This window comes from Mollisia scopiformis, assembly GCF_001500285.1.
Source record: "Mollisia scopiformis unplaced genomic scaffold LY89scaffold_19, whole genome shotgun sequence".
NCBI classification, from domain to species: Eukaryota; Fungi; Ascomycota; class Leotiomycetes; order Helotiales; family Mollisiaceae; genus Mollisia; species Mollisia scopiformis.
Genome location: NW_017263599.1, coordinates 330657 through 348402, shown reverse-complemented (window position 1 = coordinate 348402; position 17746 = coordinate 330657). Strand labels below are relative to the sequence as shown.

The 17746-nt window shown below is 47.7% G+C and overlaps 6 protein-coding genes across 6 annotated transcripts; 3 read left to right on the top strand and 3 right to left on the bottom strand.

Moving 5' to 3' along the window:
• Positions 1–170: 170 nt before the first annotated feature.
• Positions 171–1766, top strand: LY89DRAFT_687443 (uncharacterized protein). Its single transcript, XM_018215501.1, has 2 exons — positions 171–1126; positions 1182–1766. Exons 1-2 carry the CDS (start codon positions 299–301, stop codon positions 1737–1739), a joined length of 1386 nt encoding a protein of 461 aa, XP_018067628.1. The 5' UTR covers positions 171–298; the 3' UTR covers positions 1740–1766.
• A 265-nt stretch (positions 1767–2031) lies between these two features.
• LY89DRAFT_155604 (putative L-fucose-proton symporter) lies at positions 2032–4100 on the bottom strand. The gene is made up of 5 exons (XM_018205448.1): positions 3679–4100; positions 3473–3626; positions 2913–3420; positions 2704–2863; positions 2032–2602 (listed from the first exon to the last, which is right to left on the bottom strand). Exons 1-5 carry the CDS (start codon positions 3869–3871, stop codon positions 2103–2105), a joined length of 1515 nt encoding a protein of 504 aa, XP_018067627.1. The 5' UTR covers positions 3872–4100; the 3' UTR covers positions 2032–2102.
• Positions 4101–6602: 2502 nt separating this feature from the next.
• LY89DRAFT_721313 (urease accessory protein) lies at positions 6603–7843 on the bottom strand. The gene is made up of 2 exons (XM_018218632.1): positions 7578–7843; positions 6603–7454 (listed from the first exon to the last, which is right to left on the bottom strand). The coding sequence occupies exons 1-2, from the start codon at positions 7736–7738 to the stop codon at positions 6818–6820; spliced, it is 798 nt and encodes a 265-aa protein (XP_018067626.1). The 5' UTR covers positions 7739–7843; the 3' UTR covers positions 6603–6817.
• A 2317-nt stretch (positions 7844–10160) lies between these two features.
• LY89DRAFT_155558 (uncharacterized protein) lies at positions 10161–10605 on the top strand. The gene is made up of 2 exons (XM_018205447.1): positions 10161–10330; positions 10492–10605. The coding sequence occupies exons 1-2, from the start codon at positions 10257–10259 to the stop codon at positions 10571–10573; spliced, it is 156 nt and encodes a 51-aa protein (XP_018067625.1). The 5' UTR covers positions 10161–10256; the 3' UTR covers positions 10574–10605.
• Positions 10606–10636: 31 nt separating this feature from the next.
• LY89DRAFT_651381 (glycoside hydrolase) lies at positions 10637–15179 on the bottom strand (the record flags this gene model as incomplete). Its single annotated transcript, XM_018212154.1, has 12 exons — positions 14453–15179; positions 14251–14405; positions 14138–14200; positions 13940–14060; positions 13753–13895; positions 13568–13705; positions 12505–13516; positions 11915–12444; positions 11695–11861; positions 11373–11635; positions 11118–11217; positions 10637–11060 (listed from the first exon to the last, which is right to left on the bottom strand). Exons 1-12 carry the CDS (start codon positions 14754–14756, stop codon positions 10637–10639), a joined length of 3420 nt encoding a protein of 1139 aa, XP_018067624.1. The 5' UTR covers positions 14757–15179.
• Positions 15180–15199: 20 nt separating this feature from the next.
• LY89DRAFT_651377 (carbohydrate-binding module family 18 protein) lies at positions 15200–17693 on the top strand (the record flags this gene model as incomplete). Its single annotated transcript, XM_018212153.1, has 9 exons — positions 15200–15330; positions 15377–15441; positions 15494–15737; positions 15792–16343; positions 16396–16521; positions 16577–16727; positions 16776–16798; positions 16846–17022; positions 17072–17693. 9 exons carry the CDS (start codon positions 15200–15202, stop codon positions 17643–17645), a joined length of 2043 nt encoding a protein of 680 aa, XP_018067623.1. The 3' UTR covers positions 17646–17693.
• Between the last annotated feature and the right edge of the window lie 53 nt (positions 17694–17746).

Sequence of the window (17746 nt, the reverse complement as noted above, 5' to 3'; positions counted from 1 at the left end):
CCAGTGACAACAACGACAAGCCTGCGGCTACTGCGAGGCTTGTCCTACAGCTTCGAACTTCTTTTGACGTTCACGATTTGACTTTGCGCAACGCTTCTGGAAATCCTAGTATCGCAAGAGAACACCGCAAAGAAGAACAATTGTCCATCGCGAATTCAGCCGCTTTGCGCCCAGGGTAATCGCATAACTCCTCAACCAACCCTATTTAACCTCCGTGCTCCACCTCATAATCTCTCTACCAAGGACGGCATTTGCTTTGCTTTGAACAGACCTCTCCCCAATAGGAATACTTCTCAAAATGCCTGTAACTATTCGACCCGCATCGCACATCGCGAGCGCCTTCCGGCCACGTTACAATGAGGAGGCAGTCACAAACTTTAACGAGCTCTTCACATCTGCATGCTATAAGGAAGCAAAGAAAATGAAGAACAACAACATCATTCAAACTTCTTTCACGGATGTTACCAAAGACTCCAATGTCTACGCTCAAAGCAATGGATTCGTCGATGGCGCCGTCCGTGCCTACAACAATCATCAGCATCTGGAGATTCGGCCGGAGGACGTTTGGTTCAGTATTCTATCGCAACTCAACGTTTATATCAAGACGCATGCCGAGGAGCTTCGAGACATGTTCGTGACTCATCAAGGTCAGAAGCATCTAGAAGTTATTGCCATGCAAGAGATCACCGGCGATACTCAATTTGGGGTGGATTGGTCCAAGTTTTCACTCAAGATGTCTCAGTTGATTCAGGAGAATGTAGTGGACCCCAGTCTCAGAGATTGGATTATGCCTCGATTTACAACAACAACAAAGACTGATGAGGTTGTGGCATCGATCCTGATGATGTCGACTTTACAGAAATACTTCACCTATGGTTGCTCAGTCCTGTGCGGACTGCCTTCTGTGACTTTACTGGGTGAGAAGTCCGATTGGGAGAGCTTGGCTGGAAAGGCGGAACGGATTGGTACCTTTGGCGACGAAGCCAAGCTCTGGTTCAGTCTTCTCAAGCCAGTCCTCGCCCGATTTATCGCCTCCTTCGATGCCCCGGAAGCAGAAGAAACCAAGGATTTCTGGCAAAAGATTGCTCACTACTCAGGTGGTGGCTCTGGCCCAACATATCTCAGTGTAGGCAGCTTAATTTACCACGAGTTATTGATGATACGTTCTAACAAAATTACAGGGTTGGATCACAGCTTTCTGTTTCTGGAACAGCGAAGGTCACCTTGTAGCCGATTCCGACTTCGAAGATTGGGGAGGATCGACGCCTGTTTTACAGCTGGATGAAGCACGATACCATCGACTCGAGACTACCGAAATCCCTCCCGGCTGGGCATCGGTGCCTGTCATGTTGGACTACTACGGAGTCGATATTCCATGTAGCATGGTCGCTGGTTCTGTAGGCATCAGACTTAGGAGTAGTGGGAATGATTTCATCAAAAGTGGGTTCAATGACACCGACTTCGACACTATCTCTATCGAGTCTGGATGGTGGATCTACGAGGGAATGAACGACGAGGAAATCAAGGCAGTCAAGGAGGCGAGAGCAAAGGCGGAGCAGAGCAAGAAGGAGCCTTTCTATCTTATGGGCACTGAGCGCCAAGTCTGGGCGCATCGGGGTAAAATTCGCTCTTCTGGAAGAGCGGATTTGGGATTATCTCACTCAGATAACACTACACTTATTGTTTGGGAGCCAGGACAACAAACGGGCGAAGTGGCAACAATGAGACAAAAGCGTTAGATATCGAATTATGGGGAACTCACGAGAGAGGTTTTGCCTGACTTTAGCGTTGAATTCAATTCACAAATTACTGGTGTCTTGGTCTTGGAAATGAAATGTGACATGCAACAGTGCTCCATGAGTGGTGTTCTAGATTTTCCAAAGGGATGACCACACGTCCAGTCTCTAATGTCTACTATGAAGCACTTCCCGGTAGCCATATTAGGACAAAGGGCATGTGAAAAACAAATTCTTAATTCGCATCAACATACTTGACTCAAAAAAATACTGTATATAATACATAGAAAGGAAAGAGCCAATAGAACCTTCAAGACCACTCGCGTCAACATACTCTCCCACACCCAAATTCCCGCTAACGACCCTCTACTCAACCTTCGAACTAACCTGCCTAACCTCCTCATGATGCTCCATCCCCACCCCCTTGACTCCCTTCTCCTCAAACCTCAAACTGGCCCTCCTAGCCTCTCGATCCGGATCCCCTACCACGCCATCCCCATCCACATACCCAATCTTCGTCTCTCTAAACCCATCTAACTCTTTCCTGCACCAGAGATTAAGATAAATCGGAAACGCAAACGCCACAAAGAAGCCCGTGAGCGGGACTGCCATCGCGACATGGTAGTCTTTGCTATCTGCCAATAAGCCTGTTAAGGAAGGGAAGAGAGCTCCCCCAGAGACGGAGGCGACGATCCACGATGAGCCGCGTTTGGTATGTCGACCGAGACCGCGGATCGAGAGGGTGAAGATTGTGGGGAAGATGCAGGATTCAAAGAAGAGGACTAGGGAGAGCATTGCGACGCCGCCTTCGCCGTGGGTGCCGATTGCGGCGGCGATGAAGATCATGATTGCTGTCATGAATACCACTGTTATTAGGTTAGTAGTGATTCCATGAACGTCGAAGCGTGTATAAAGTGGTGGGAAGGAGAAAGACGAATGCATGTGCATGTTGGAGAGGGACACTTACTGAGCACAATACGTGGTTTCACAAACATCATCAGCCCAGCAGCAGCAAATCGACCAATTGCAAAAAGACCCTGGCCAATAGCATAGCGATCTGAAGCAGCAGCAGCACTAATCCCAGCCGACTCTCTAGCATAGTTGATAAAATTGGCCGCGACACCGACCTGCGCAGAGTTAGCACAGAAAGCAGAGAGTCATGGGAGAAGACCATACCTGAGCACCAACATAACAGAACTGAGCCGCAACACCAAACATAAGTTTGTACTGCCTCCTCATAGGTTTATCCTGATATCCCGTCAAGCCCGAGCACTGCTCAGCTTGCAGCGCCATATCGGCATCTGTGACCTCGGGAATGGGACTGAAGAAGAACACCACAGCAAGCAAGAAAACGAAAGCTGCGATACCGAGATATGTCCATTGGACTTTACTCAAGTCATTGGGATCAGTATGACTGAAGAAGACTCGAGATGCGAGGAGAGGTGCCATGACAGAGCCAACTGCTTGGAACGATTGAGACAACTCGAGACGAAACTCGGAAAGTCTGGGAGGGCCGCAGGTTGCGATGAAGGGGTTGGCGGAGGTTTCGAGGGTAGAAAGACCAGAGCCCACGATGAAGAGACTGCCACAGAATCCACCGAAGCTCCGGTAGACGGCGCTAGGCCAGAACATGAGAGCGCCGACTCCGTAGATGCAGAGACCGGTTATGAATGTCCAGCGATAACTAGGACTTCTTAGCACTTTCGTCAAGCAGTTGGATATTAATGTGCACTCACCCAAACTTTCTGACAATCCATCCAGAGTATGTCAATGGTCCGATGAAGTAAGCTCCAAAGTATGCACCTTGTAGTCCACCAGCTTTGGCTGCAGTGATGTTCAAAGCAGTCTGGAACTTGGCATTGAGGACATCAAGTAGACCATATGCAAATCCTGGTATATGGTTAGTGGACTTTCGTGGAGAATGTGGGGCAACTCTACTCACCCCAGAGGAAGAACAAGAGTGTCACCAATGTAATGGGAAATATGGATTGTCTGACTGTCAAAGCAGATGCACCCGTAAGGCCACGATTGGAAACTGATTTTCGGTGCTGGTTGTTGATAGCTTCGACGGTTGAAGGTCGTCTTTGGTCAAAGACTTCCTTCAACTCTGGTTCTTCATTTTTTGACCACAGCATGCTTGATGTGTGCGAAGATCTGCTTCGAGACGGAGGATGATATGTAGATCGTTGCCGAAAGTTTGATGAAAGATTCTGAAGTTTGGGATATTGTAATCAAGATGAAAGGCGATGAGTGGAAGCTGTACACAGCTCACTTTTCTAAGTAGAATATCATACGGGATTACGCCTTCATATATCTAGACATATCGCCGTCTGTTGCAAATCTTTACCCCTCACCTCTACTCAAGCCACTTCCACGCAAATCCTCTACAATCGAGCCTTCGCTGAAGATCTCGCTGTAGCGTGGTACCGGTGCCTGCAACGACGGCCGAGCAAGGGACTAACATTGCCATGCTCATTGGGTATAAGATTCCACAAAAGATGAAGACAAACTGGCGTGCAGCCTTCTCGGCGTTGCCGTGGCTTGGCATCAATTTTGCTGCTTCAACAGAAAGCAGGAAGCAAAGAAGCAAATATCAACTATGGACTTTAATGATCGAAATTTTGGGCTCTGCATGACTCGAATCTGGGTCTGGACCAAAAGGCATGGGAGAACGGGTCGGTACCAGCATGCATCGCATGCCAAACATGCATGATGATGTTCTTGAGTTCTCAATCACGGCATGATTGGCACTGGCTATCATAAAGTGTGGCATTTCTAGTCCCACGATTGCGGATCCTTGACGATTCTGCAAGAAACTAGGCATAGTGTTTGCGTCGAGGCAATATTTCCCGACGCCCCCAGATCTTGGCACTCCCATGGTGCATTTCCCCGCAGTAATTACCCCAGATGCTTATCTTGAGGCTTGTGATAGACTTTGAAGATTGCTTGGATCGACCTTGGATCTATTGAGAGCTGTTCCTCTTGACGTAGCCGCAGATTGATTCGGTAATATCAGCCACAGCCACAGCCCAACCTCAAACCTTGATCTCCTCATCCACAAATGAATGGAGTTGAATGGACGCCTCAAAGGTTATTATCGATATGAGAGGCAAGTATGGCACCAAGGAATAGTGAACCCTGCGAGCGAAAGCAATGTCAAGCCACAAGTTGGGTCATCCGCTGTTTGTGAGCCGTGTTGGGGCGTTTGACGGCGAGAATTATCGCGGACGGACAGTGGCCCCAGAATTCCGACATGGGGCTCTTCGTTAACATTCGACTCATCGGCCATGAGAGTCTGGATCGTTATAAGCAGTACGGTAGTGGTCGAAGACCGATCTTGCCCGTTGCTTCCCGGTGACTGAAGCCTGGAGGTAGACAAAATCAACTGCATCGTTGAGCGGGCTTAAGAAAGAGGAACTTAGCGTGCCCCGTTGGCATTATCTGGCATAGACAGGCAAGTATCAAAGCGACGATCTGGTTGTTGCATTTGTTGCATTTGTTGCACCAAGTCCGTCTTTTAGAACACTTGATTGAAGAAGGATGAAGTTCGTGGGAAAACCGAGGATGCTGACATAACCAAGCCACTCGGAGCACACGTGAGTCCAAGTGGAAACTGAAAAGGAAAGAAGTCGTCTATCTTGCTAGGAATCTGTTGCATATACTTTGATAGGTACTGCTATACTGCAATTATCCATACAAGTTAAAGAGCCATCTCAGATGAAGCTCTCGAATTTGGCAAACACGTGATCACAACCGGCTCCCTTCAAGCTTCAAAATTCCCTCCTTCTCATCATTCCAAACCGTCTCCTAACACTACCTAAGAATCTTCTGAGCCAAGGTCTACCTGCCGGCCTCTCACTATTCACCCTTGCATTTACTCTACTCAAATGCTCGAAATTGCTATCTAACTCATCTAATGGCACAAATTCGCCAGGTATCTCACGACCTTCTATGACCTCTCCTACACCGAAGTCGATCCTCTCGATTTCTTCGGCTGGAGAAGGATGGAAGCCATCGCCTGTCCAAGTATTGCCACTGAGGAGTAGGTGCTCGTCTGCCTGGACTCGATGGTGGGGTCGATTCGGGACTGTGGGTGGGAATCGTGGAAGATGGGGTCGAGTTGTGATGGTTGGTATTGATGGTTGAACGTCAAGATCGCTAGCATCATCAAAGACTTCTCTTGTTGTGTGCGTGAACCGAGGGTAGGCATCTGGTTCCCAGGCTGGCGGTTCAGGAGTTGTTTGTAGAAGCTGAAGATTATCTGTAGGTGGGATCGTAGGAATGAATAACTCTTGTCGCAGTCCTGTTAGAATTGCTCGAAAATCGTTGTGGTAGTGGATATTGAATCGCCAAACTTGAGGATGTCGGAGTTGTTGCATCAAGATTGGTATTGAGTCGGGCTGTACCGTCTTTGGCGTTGAATGGCTGCTGATACATTCTTTCGATTGCTCGAAGTCGTCCAATAGGGAGGCGTTTCCAAAATCCTCGCCACCAATGGTAGGTTGTGCTGAAGGTCTAAGAATAGATGCAAGAGACTGAGGCGGGGATGATCTAGCCTCACGGCTGTGAGAAGTACAAACTTCACCTGGCATCTGCTGCTGTGAAGATTGTCCCAGGCCATCAGGGACATTTGACGCTTTCATACTGCCGAATGGATTGTCGATACTTTCTGAGGGTAAAGATTGTATAGTGCTTAGAGTGAGAAATGTATATTTTCGATGCTCTTAAGAGGTGATTCCTACTTGTCGAGATTGTAGGAAATTGTTCGAAATGATGAAAAATTGGAAGATGGGAGAAGATTGAAAATGTTGAAAAAAGTCTTTGGTGCGAAATGACTCAATGGACTATTACACTATGAGAAGCCCGCTCAGTTTCGACATGCCACTTGACCATTTCGCAGTAGAGAGATATATTTCCATGGGGGGAGAAAGTTTGGTTGTCTTCCAATGTCTGGGCCCGAAATTTAAGCTTAAAACGATAGGGGCTCGCACTAACAGCAAAACTGGGTAAAGATGCTATGTCTTCATCTTCTTGGAGATCTCTAGCAAATAGTCCCTGATCAAGCACCGTTTGAGCTTCCCCTACTTTAACTCTTCCAGTCCCGCGGTAGCAATCGGTCCGCCTCGCGACTTGCTAACAGCTTCGGCACCACTTCCTTTCCACGCGCTAATGATGAGACCAACAATATGATCCATACCCTTTGCTTTCTTGACTTGTGCGAAGACTGTCGGGCCACCTTCTCTCATCTTTCTAGCATCTCGATCCATGACTTCTAGATCGGCGCCAACTGCTTCTGCTAGATCTGTCTTGTTCACAATCAAGAGATCGCTCTGCGTGATGCCTGGTCCGCCCTTTCTTGGAATCTTATCACCACCACTAACATCAATCACATAGATGATGTAATCAGCGAGCTCTCTGGAGTAATTTGCTGCTAAGTTGTCGCCACCAGACTCTATTAAGAGGATATCGGAAGTAAATTCTCGGTGCAGGTCTTCGAGCGCGGCAAGGTTGGCAGAGATATCTTCTCGAACGGCGGCGTGGGGGCATCCGCCGGTCTCGATAGCTCGAATTCGAGAAGCAGGTAGTGCCTTGTGCTTCGTCAGAAACTCAGCATCTTCTCGTGTGAAGATGTCGTTTGTGACTGCTGCGATGGAGTATTTCTCGCGTAGCGCCAAGCAAAGAGCAAGCATTAAAGCCGTCTTCCCCGAGCCAACAGGACTGGAGAATGTTAGTTTAGGTCTGATTTTAGATTGTAGCCATAGTAATGGCCAAAGAAAATTGAGAAGGCAAGTGCGGTCTGCGGGAGGTGCACATCACGTGATGAGATGTGACAGCACTCACCCTCCAATTCCAACAGTAAAAGCTCGTTCAGACCAGTCTCTTCCTTCGATAATCGGCATCTCACGTCCCATATAGCTTCCAGGTCCATCGAGAATCTCGTGTGTGTGTCCGTGATCCACCGCGCCATTATGTCCTCCATCATGGGAATGTGTGTGAGACATCCTGATAACCTGATAAGTGAAGAGAGATGGCTGTTATATGTACGATAAACTTGCGTGGTACAGCTGAGCTGAAACGTATGAAGTCTGACTACAACACAAAGGACGACGATGTTTGTTGATAAAGCTTCGTCGCCAAAACCTTCTCATTACCCCGCATTAGTCAGCACATGGTGGTGGGGGTTAGTGTGAAACTTGAAGCTCGTTCAACGTCGTCTCTCATTCTAAATTTAATTCAAGTTTCAGACGCCACCCTTCCATATCAAGGTAATCTTTCAAGTCATAGATCTTGGTACTCAACTCAAAGATGCCGTCATAAGATGACCCTCCCCGACTTTGCGTATGTATATCAGCACGGCAACAAGTTCCATGGCAGTATTTTAATGTTGATTGTGTCTAAAAGCTCTTACGAAGAGAACCATTATGGAAATTCATTCAGGCGAGGGGAAATCTGTCTCCAAGTTCATAGTTGAAGTTTGGAAGCCTTCCCTTTAGGATCATTGGATCCTTATTCTTTGCTTTCCAACAGACGCTCCTGCGCCTTTCAACCCATGTCGTCAATTTCCCTCAAATTTGGGAGTCAGTCTATATATACACATACACGGGTAAACGCTCTACAAGGATTGAACTTTGACCTAGTGAGAGGGCCCTAAATATGAAGTTTCTTATGATGGTCTGATGTTGGTCCTTGTTGGATTACTGTACCAGTACCTCGGCGGCGGGAATCGCAACATAACGCACGACTCGGCCGCATTACCGTTGCACCATATGCAGTCTCACCATTTCTGTACCTGCGATCCAACAAGTTTTAGATCAACGCATTTGAACGTTTGGTAAATCATTGTATTCGGGGACTTGACAAGCGTCGAGATTAATCTCGGAACAGCGAGCGCTAGAATCCTCCCTCTGGGTGCGGAGGCATGGATATGGCCCATGAATCTTGGTTTTGCTGGCTGAAGATGGAGTGGTAACATCCACCTCGAAACATAGACTTGTTGGTTTTGGAGTACTTGAACCAAGTCTTGCGCCTCCAGCAGAGCTCCAACACACACCCATTAGGCTAAGAAAAGCGAAAATGGGCGTCTATGAGCCATGTCACATCGGCTGCGCCCAAAATGAGTCGATTTACGGCGAGTTAATGAGTACCAACATCATGTCAGACACCACAAAGTCAGCAGCTTTGCCGCGTGGCCTGTGTTCCAAGGTAGAAGATGTTGTGAATCATGTGAAGTATGAATGTTGGGAGTATGGGTCGTGATCGATGGCCGGACATACCAACCCAAGGGAGACGAAGCATCTTTCGACTTACTCGTCTTTGTTTAATAGCTCTCCTCTCGCGAAATCATACATCGTCAGTATCCATCATCGCAACAACATTTGTCGAATCTGATCGGCACCATGAAGCAAATCTCCCTTTTCTCAGCAGCCCTCTGGCTATCCAGCGTCATGCCATCACTAGCCTGCATGCAGATCGAAGGGAGCATCCTCAGGGAAAGCGAAGGTGGCACTTTGATCACATTTGCAGGAAGAATCTACGATAATGGAAATTATGTATGTGACAATACAGGATACATTGACGGAGACGGACTCTATTCCATCCACTGCAACCCGGGCTACGTGTATGCTTTCACAACAGATGGTACCTTTGCCTGGTAGTAAGTGAATCTCTCCATCAGAGATAGTTTTCAGGCAATGAATGCTAAGACTACTGGTAATGTAGTGGATATCCTGGCTATTCCACTTCGTTCGTTCAGCCTATCAATGTGGTAATGACTCCACTCTCTCCTGCATCCTTTCTTCGCTTTGGTAAGAGGATAACACTGATAGACAGGGCAGGTTGATGGGGGTCTGAAGGTCACTTGGAATTTTCCCCTCTATCGCTAGGTAGGTTAAGTCATGGAGATTCAAGATCGAGCGGGTCTGTTGAGTGCGTACTGAGGTGAGGATCCGTTGTTGGAGGCGCGTATTCTAATCACAAAACGTTTATTGGCTTGCGCCAGTATGGAATGCTCAGCATCAAGCGTTGTGATACCATGGGGTCTTTCCTTTAAATGCAGAACAGAAACACCTCCTCTCCCATGATTGCGATCTGATTTTAACATTTTCATCCAATTCATCTTCGAGTCGTTGCCATGATTAAACAAACAAACGAAGTGCGCCAGAATTCTTGTTCCTTCCTTGTCCCCTCCTCGACCTTTTTTATTTTTATTTTTTTAAGAAAACAAATTCACTTGTTCAAGATATTCTCTGCCCACGAGTCTGGGCTTAAGTAATGCTAAAGATTGACTAAACCTTTACTTTTGGAATGCATCCATTCTGGCATCTGGAGCGTGTCTTTGGAACTGTCTCCACTTTTTCTCGACGCTTTGGGATTAGCCCAAGGGTTGCATCATAACGTCACCTCAGCTCCTTCACTTCATCAATCTTCAGACTTAATAGCACGGCATCGTTACCCAAGCCGTTGCATGCATACGCTGCGAATTCTCCGATCGATTCAGTACAAGGGCGAAATGAAACGATAATGCATGAGCTCTTCGTATGGTTCCCCAGCACGAAGTGTCAGCTGTTCAAGGTCGTCTTCTTTCAACTTCAATTGTAAGTTTATCAAGATTTTGCGAGCTCGGGGTGCTCTTTGAGCCAGGTTGTTCACAACGAGACAAGGGATGAAGCCACGATGGACTTTTCGTGGGTATTTTGATTTCTTGTATTGATGCCTTTCAAAGCCTAGCATCTCGACGTTGACTGAAACTGCACAGAATAATAATACTAGTCTCTTGGTCTCTAGTTAATACCCAGCGAGTGTACTTGATATGTCTCCCCTTCCTACCGACAGCATAAGAATATTCTTCTACACCGGACCGAGCACCCGAAGGTCCCGATAAACCAACTCCACCATGCATATTACCATGAACGCCTGCTGCCATGAGCATGAACATGAGCCGCAACCCTACCAGTCTCAACCGGCAAATCCAAAGGCACAGCTGCCGCTTGCGTTGCCATATCCGCGCCGGTGAGACTCGGCGTTACATCCGCTTCATTCAAACTCTTTTCAGACTGCGTCGGCTCTGGTGGTGGAGGGGTATCATAATAGGACTCCAAATCCATCAGTTGCTCCAGCTCTCTACCTGTGAGATATGCATCAAGCCTGTCTATGACACTGAAATCGGCATTTGCAAACTCCACGGGAATCTTGCTCTCGAGTGCGGATTGTGCATTACTTCGCTTGAGATATGCTGCTGAGGCGACGTCTTCGGGTGGGGAGTCGGTGTAATAGGGATCTACGTCGTATCTTTGCCTAGGCCAATCATAAGGAGCGTCGAACATTCTACAAATGATAAGCGGGTCAGCATTCCATTGGAAGCATCAAAAAACAGAGTCTTACGGATCGTCGAGCAATGCACGGAATCCGTGATCATAGACTGTAGATAATTCATGGAATACCTTATACGAGTGGGTGTTGAAAGTATAGGCTGAGAATGTCGCTACAGGAAAGAAGTTAGCGCATCATACAGCCGAGGATAGCTTCCTGATCCAGGTGAGTACTTGCCCCAGCATGAGCTATGATACGTTTGGGAATCGAACTGCGAGCGCTTGGTATCAGCTATGATGATGCTGATTGCTCCTTAGAGTTCGTAACTTACTCCGTATTCCTGGATGAAATGCTTTCCAGTACCTGGAATCCCACGATTATCATTCGCAGCGAAGGGGCCAAACTCCCACGTTACGGGTGGTGGTGGCTTCTTATGTGCTTTCCTCAATGCTGAGCAAGGAACCCAAGTGGCAGCCTTCCATTGCTTGAAGTCAACTCCTTGTGCTCCGTTCGCGGGTCCATTGACAAGGCGCACTACTTGCGGATTGGGCGCTTTCGCTTCAAGCAATACTCCCATTGGGAACTCGTCCCTACAAAATTTAGATTCCTGTTGATATGTGTTGCGCAATTGAGAGAAGGGCTGAATTACACTTGGCATCTGTGTACCCTGTTCACGGCGACCTGAGCCAAGGTGCGAAATTCTTCGCGTCGCCAACTTGGCCATTCATCCTTTGAACTACGCCCTCCACGACGGTCTATGTGGAACGTTGTACTTATAATGACCTTATCAATGGCCCACCGCTGATTGTCACAGATCTGAAAGAACGTCAGCTGGCAAAATACAAGTAGATGCGGCTCCGAATACTCACTTCATCCCAACCAAGGCCATATCTACAAGTATACGTCACTGCACAGTCTTTGTCTTTCTTCCCGTAAGCAGCCTTTGGTGCCCACTGTCCATATTTGATACCTTTGCCTGGTTTGCCAGCGGTAGGTTGTTTGGGTTTGCTAGGTTTTCCGCCCTTCGGAAGAACGCCAACTGGAATTGGAAGGATTGGAATGACGCCGATGGCAGCTCCTGCTGCGGATCCCGATCCTGTAGTTGGACAAGATGCGATCCCCACAGCAATTACAACTGCTGCGGCTGCGAGGGAGATCCCTGCTGTGAAGAAGGCCAAAAGACCACTTGTAAGACCGATGGTAGCTGTTACTGCAGCTATGCATGCTGGATTCTTTCCAGATCCCCATGCCCTTTTACTTACCCCGTTTTGTCCGACGAGAACCAAATCCGAAGTTGTGAACTTGGGAGACGGAACAAAGCCAGTACAACAATAATATTGGCTACCTCCAGAGCAAGTCAAATTGATGTTGAGATCGGAGTTGAGGACGAACTGGTTAGCTACAGAGAGGTCAGGTAAGAGTAAAACATCGAGTGGCTCAAAACAAAAACGGCGCTTACTGTTCATAGCAACAAGCGACGAAGAAGAGTCAGAGCAACCCCCTTGCATGCAAGAGAGGCCAACTCCTCGCCATCCCTCCCACGAGCACGTTCCTGTATTCGTTCCGGGAGCACAACATAATGTCTGATACTCATCCCCAGTGCAGACGGTATGGCGAGAAATGCCCAGAACTTGTCCCTTTGCTGTGGTCTCGGGAAAGTAGCCCTGCGCGCATGAGCCTCCGCAGAAAGACCAATAGCACGAGTTTCGAACAGTTGCTTGTATCTCTGCCTGTTGCTGAGCTGCTTTCATTGCCGCTGCAACTTCCGCAGAGATACCGTTGCTAGGTCCTATGCCAAGTAGATCGCGGTTGCTGGAGTGAGCTGTATCGTCCTGGTCGATTGCCCATATTAGCTTTCCACCTAGACACCACCTGTTGGCAGCGTCTATCTTCAAAGCTATCGTTTCACCGTCATCGTAACTGACCCATTGGTTCCCCCAAGAAACCCATTTTACTCCTGCCACTGAGTCCATTTCTGGTGTCAGGCCCTTTGTATGGATGATACGGAGAATCTCGGCATTGGAAAGAGTTCCAGCTGACTTTGTACATTCCCCAGGATTGCCTCCTGAACTGAAGACGCAACCAGGCCTATTGCAGCTAGGGTCAGAGAGAGTGAATGATCGTCCATACCAACCCAAGCCCATGTTCACGTTGGCGGGATTAACGTTGTTTCTCCACAACAGATCAAGACCTTGACGGATTTCGGTGAGGTTGGTATGTGGTCGGACATATGGCCCAGTAAACTTGTTGGTGGAGTCCCAGACACCATGAATATCGTATGTCATGACGTTGAAAAAGTCGAGATACTGTTCCATGCCTTTGATATCGAACCAGCGGAGATACCAGAAAGAAGCGGGAACGGTGCAACTTATACCATACAAGTTGCCAAAAGCTGCCCGCATATCCCTCAAGAGAGCAACGAAGTTAGCGGTATCTGCGTTGATGCCTCCTCGATCCGGAGCGCCAGGGTACTTCAGCTATCAGCTTTCAATCGGGGATTCCGGCTCAAAGAAAAGACTTACCTCCCAGTCGAGATCAACACCATCAAAGCCCCAGGTCGTCATGAATTGCAGAACAGAATCGATGAAAGTCTTCCTGTTTGCAGCCGTGGACGCCATATCACTGAAAGCTTTCTGCGTGTTTGGCGTGTTGGTGGGGTCCTAATACGGGTTAGCCGTGCATCTCGAAGCCAGATTTGATGACGCACATTGAATGACCAACCTCCAATGGAAATCCATGTCCGGAGAGACGACTTCTGTTTCTTCAGTTCTGTGAACTGAGGGTAAAGCTTCATGTCATCTGGATCCATAGGTGTAACCTGAAACGTGGTTGGGTCGAAGTATGCAAAAGCTATCAACGTCAGTGCATGACTGCCATTTCGCAAAGCAATCTACCAAAGTTTATGTGGGTGAGACCAGTCAAGTCAAGGTCTGAAGGAAGTCGAGAATCACAACTACGCTTCGAGGACCATCCTTCATAATACCCGATGGTTCGCCCAGAAGTGACACCGCCACACTATACATTGACATAGTCGAGTCAGTATTATTTCTTTCGACATTCAGAGGTATTTCAACTCAGAGAGAACCACATACCGAAGGCTCTTGAGCGGAGCCACATCCACCATAATGCTTTTGGCAACCATCAAGGCAGAACTCCTGTCGGGGTGTATTAGCAAAAAGAAGCCTCAAGACCTCAGAAAGTTTACATCTGTAGTCCCACAGAAACCAAATTTGCTGCAGCAGACGTTGATCGGACAAGTGTTATTTCCTGGTACACCGTACTGGCCGCATTCTGCCTTGGCATCACAGTTTGAGATACATGTCTTTTTGCCACACTCTTTGGGGGAGTATCCGCAGATCCCTGTCTGATATTCGTTAGAAGATGACACTTCCCATGAGGATGCATACTTGCATTGCTGCAGCAAGCACCATTGACGCATGGAGTTCCAGGCGCACATGTTCCTGTGGGCAGATCCCGACGCTGCAGGCTTCCAGTGCTGTTACTGGGCCCTAGCAAAGCCTTGATCAACGGATTGACTGTGACACCCGAAACGTTGTGGAATTCAGGAGTTGAACTCGAATGCAGAGTGTAGAGAGGCTTGTACAGCGCGCTGTCATTGTTATGGACCTGGATGCTTGGGCTGGTCTGATTGAAAGCGAAAACGACTGGGACTATGGCCATACCCAGGCCTACAGTGTTGAGTACGCGCATTTTGTAGGACAAAATGCTCGTAGGTTGGATTCGGATCGAGATTTGGAGAATAACTTCGATCTTAATGTTAGGCGGCAGGTCACCTCGATCGACCGAGGACTCGGAAGGATTGGTGATGTGCTCGAGCCTCTGAACTATAACTGTTCCTTTTCAAGATATACCAAAAGTATCCGTACTGAGGAGTAATCGAGAGAATGATCAATGGCACGTATATGTGAGGTTGTACCGTGCGAGGCGAAACAGATATCGTGCATGGGGTGGCAGTCGCGACCGTTCGGGAAGGCACAGTTCAGAGAGTCATATATCCTTCCTCTTTCAGACCGAGCTGACAGAAATGGGTTTTGAGCGTCCTGTGTGTTCAATTTTGGATGCAAAAGGCTGGCACACTTCACTTCCCGAATTCCAGCTTCAACTGCAATCGAGCATCGTTAAACATGTTACGGATGTTCTTCTTCTCGGTGGTTATCCTGGCGCTCTCACGAACGGCGAATGCTGGCTTTCAGATCTATGACTACCTAGATCGGCTGGCGATACAAGAAGCCTGGGGAATATCAGACCAATGTTTGGCAGCATTGTAAGACAAACCCAGCCTCCAATCGTGGCGTACGCTCATCACGCAGAAACTCTACAATTGACTGCGATCAAAACAACGCAGTACTGGCAGCTCAAGGAGCAGATAATACCTGTGAGTCAAGGAGGTTCGTGCTTGGATATCTATCTTACTCACTCGTTCTTAGATTGGTATCCGCAGAACGTGACAACGCTATGCACATCAAACTGCGCCTCATCTCTCTCAGCTTGGCATTCTGCAGTAGCTATGAGTTGCAACGGGCAGACTATCAACTACGATGGCACACTTGTTCTGGCTGAGACAGAACCATTGATGTGGACGACAGGACATGATCTTGTATGCATGCAGGACAGTTCTCAAAATTGGTGCTTCTTAGAATCTCAGGAGTGGCAGGGAAGCGATTTTATTAGGTATATCTCGAACTTCATCTGATTCAATCGACAAAACTGACATGAACTATCTAGATGGGACCCAGATGTCTGCAACAATGAGAATCCTATCGACAACCCTCCTCAATGCAACAAGCCCGATTTCTCGCCTGTAGACATATCGCCGGATATGATGTCAGTGACGAACCTTTACGATTCTTCGCTGTACTGCAGCGAATGCTTCATCAAAATGTGGCGCCAGAGATTAGTCTCACCTCTCCTACCGAACAGTACGTTTGCAGACTACCTACTTGACCAATACGAGGACATTCAATCAAAGTGTTCAACCAGCCTGCCGGTGACGACCTACAGCAAGAATCTTCTTGTCACTTCTCCAGCAGCTACAACCACGACATCTCGAGTTTCAGACACATCTACTGCAGCCCCAACTGCAACGGGTACCTGCTTAGGACAACTGATCCACCCGGATTCCGTCAACTTGGTTACTTGCAACGATATAACAGACAAATACAATGTCACAACGGGAGACGTTCGTGTGGTCACCGATGATTATTATTGTCAATTCAATACAAGCATTTGTTTGCCGCTTCCTTGCGAGCTAGATACAGTTTTGGGATCTCCCTCTTGGTGAGAGACAGTTGAAATACTTCGTCGAGATTCAAATGCTGACAATCTGCAGTGACAATCTTACAGAGTTGTATTCTACCCCGGACAAAAATGTTTCCTTGACGCAATTCCTCTTCTGGAACAAAGCGGTTCAGGGTAGTTGTGGTTTCCTAGCAATAGCGCAACGTGTATGCAAAAGGTGGGCTTTCGGCTCCGTAACGGGGGAGTTGAGATACTCGAGCTGATATTCCTAGCCCACCTGGAGGGCATTACACTCCCTCGGCTACTTTCGCCGTACCAACAGCTGCAGGATCATATTATACGACGGCCACAGCATCAGAGCCGACACAGACCGGGACAGTACCTGCTTGTGGCCGTTACTACAATGTTGTCTCAGGAGACACGGTAAGTATCATCGCGTACCCACCCTACGACAAGAACTAACGTCATTAGTGCAATGGCATCTGTTTGAGATTGTAAGTACGAAAATCTTGACTACGTGAACAAGTACTGATGACGATAGTGGCATCAATGAAACTGAATTACATGACCTCAATACCTACCTGAACAGTGGATGTACTAATCTCTGGCTGAAGACAGCTGTTTGTGTTGCCCCAGTCTCGAAAGGACCTGTATCGACAGATGGTACGTGTGGGCCATCACATGACTATGCCATATGTGATGGCACAAGCTTTGGAAGGTACGCATTTAGCTTTTATGCTATTGCAAATGGCTGATGATATCAAAAGGTGCTGTTCAGTAGGTGGTGCCTGTGGCAATACTTCTGAATACTGCAGCCATAACAATTGCTATTCTGGAGCTTGTCAAGCACCAAGCACAGCAACTCAGAATGGAACCTGCGGGCCGTCCTATGGAGGAACGACCTGTACAAATGCTGTATTTGGTCAATGTTGCAGCATCTATGGCTTTTGTGGCAATGGTACAGCCTATTGTGGTACTGGAAATTGCTACTCCGGTGCCTGCCAAGATTCTAACAACCTTTCTACCGACGGCTCCTGCGGGCCTCTGTTCGCAGGCAACAAAACATGCACAGGAACCCAATTTGGAAAGTGCTGCTCGAATTCGGGGTATTGTGGAAGCACCCACGATTATTGTGGAGCAGGAAATTGTTATTCAGGAGCTTGTGACACTGGTTCAACTGTTTCTGTTAGTCCTGATGGTACTTGTGGGCCAAGTTCAAAGAAAGCATACGTATGTGATGGGTCGAAGTTTGGAACTTGTTGCAGTACATCAGGGTTCTGTGGTAGTACAAAAGATTATTGTTCTGGCACGAATTGCTACTCAGGAGCTTGTACTAATTAGAAATTAATCACTGAGAGAATTAGCTTTTAATCAAAATTACAGATCGACAACCAATTGGCTGGATCGTTCTTCCTCATCAACTAGCCACGACTCACCTTGGT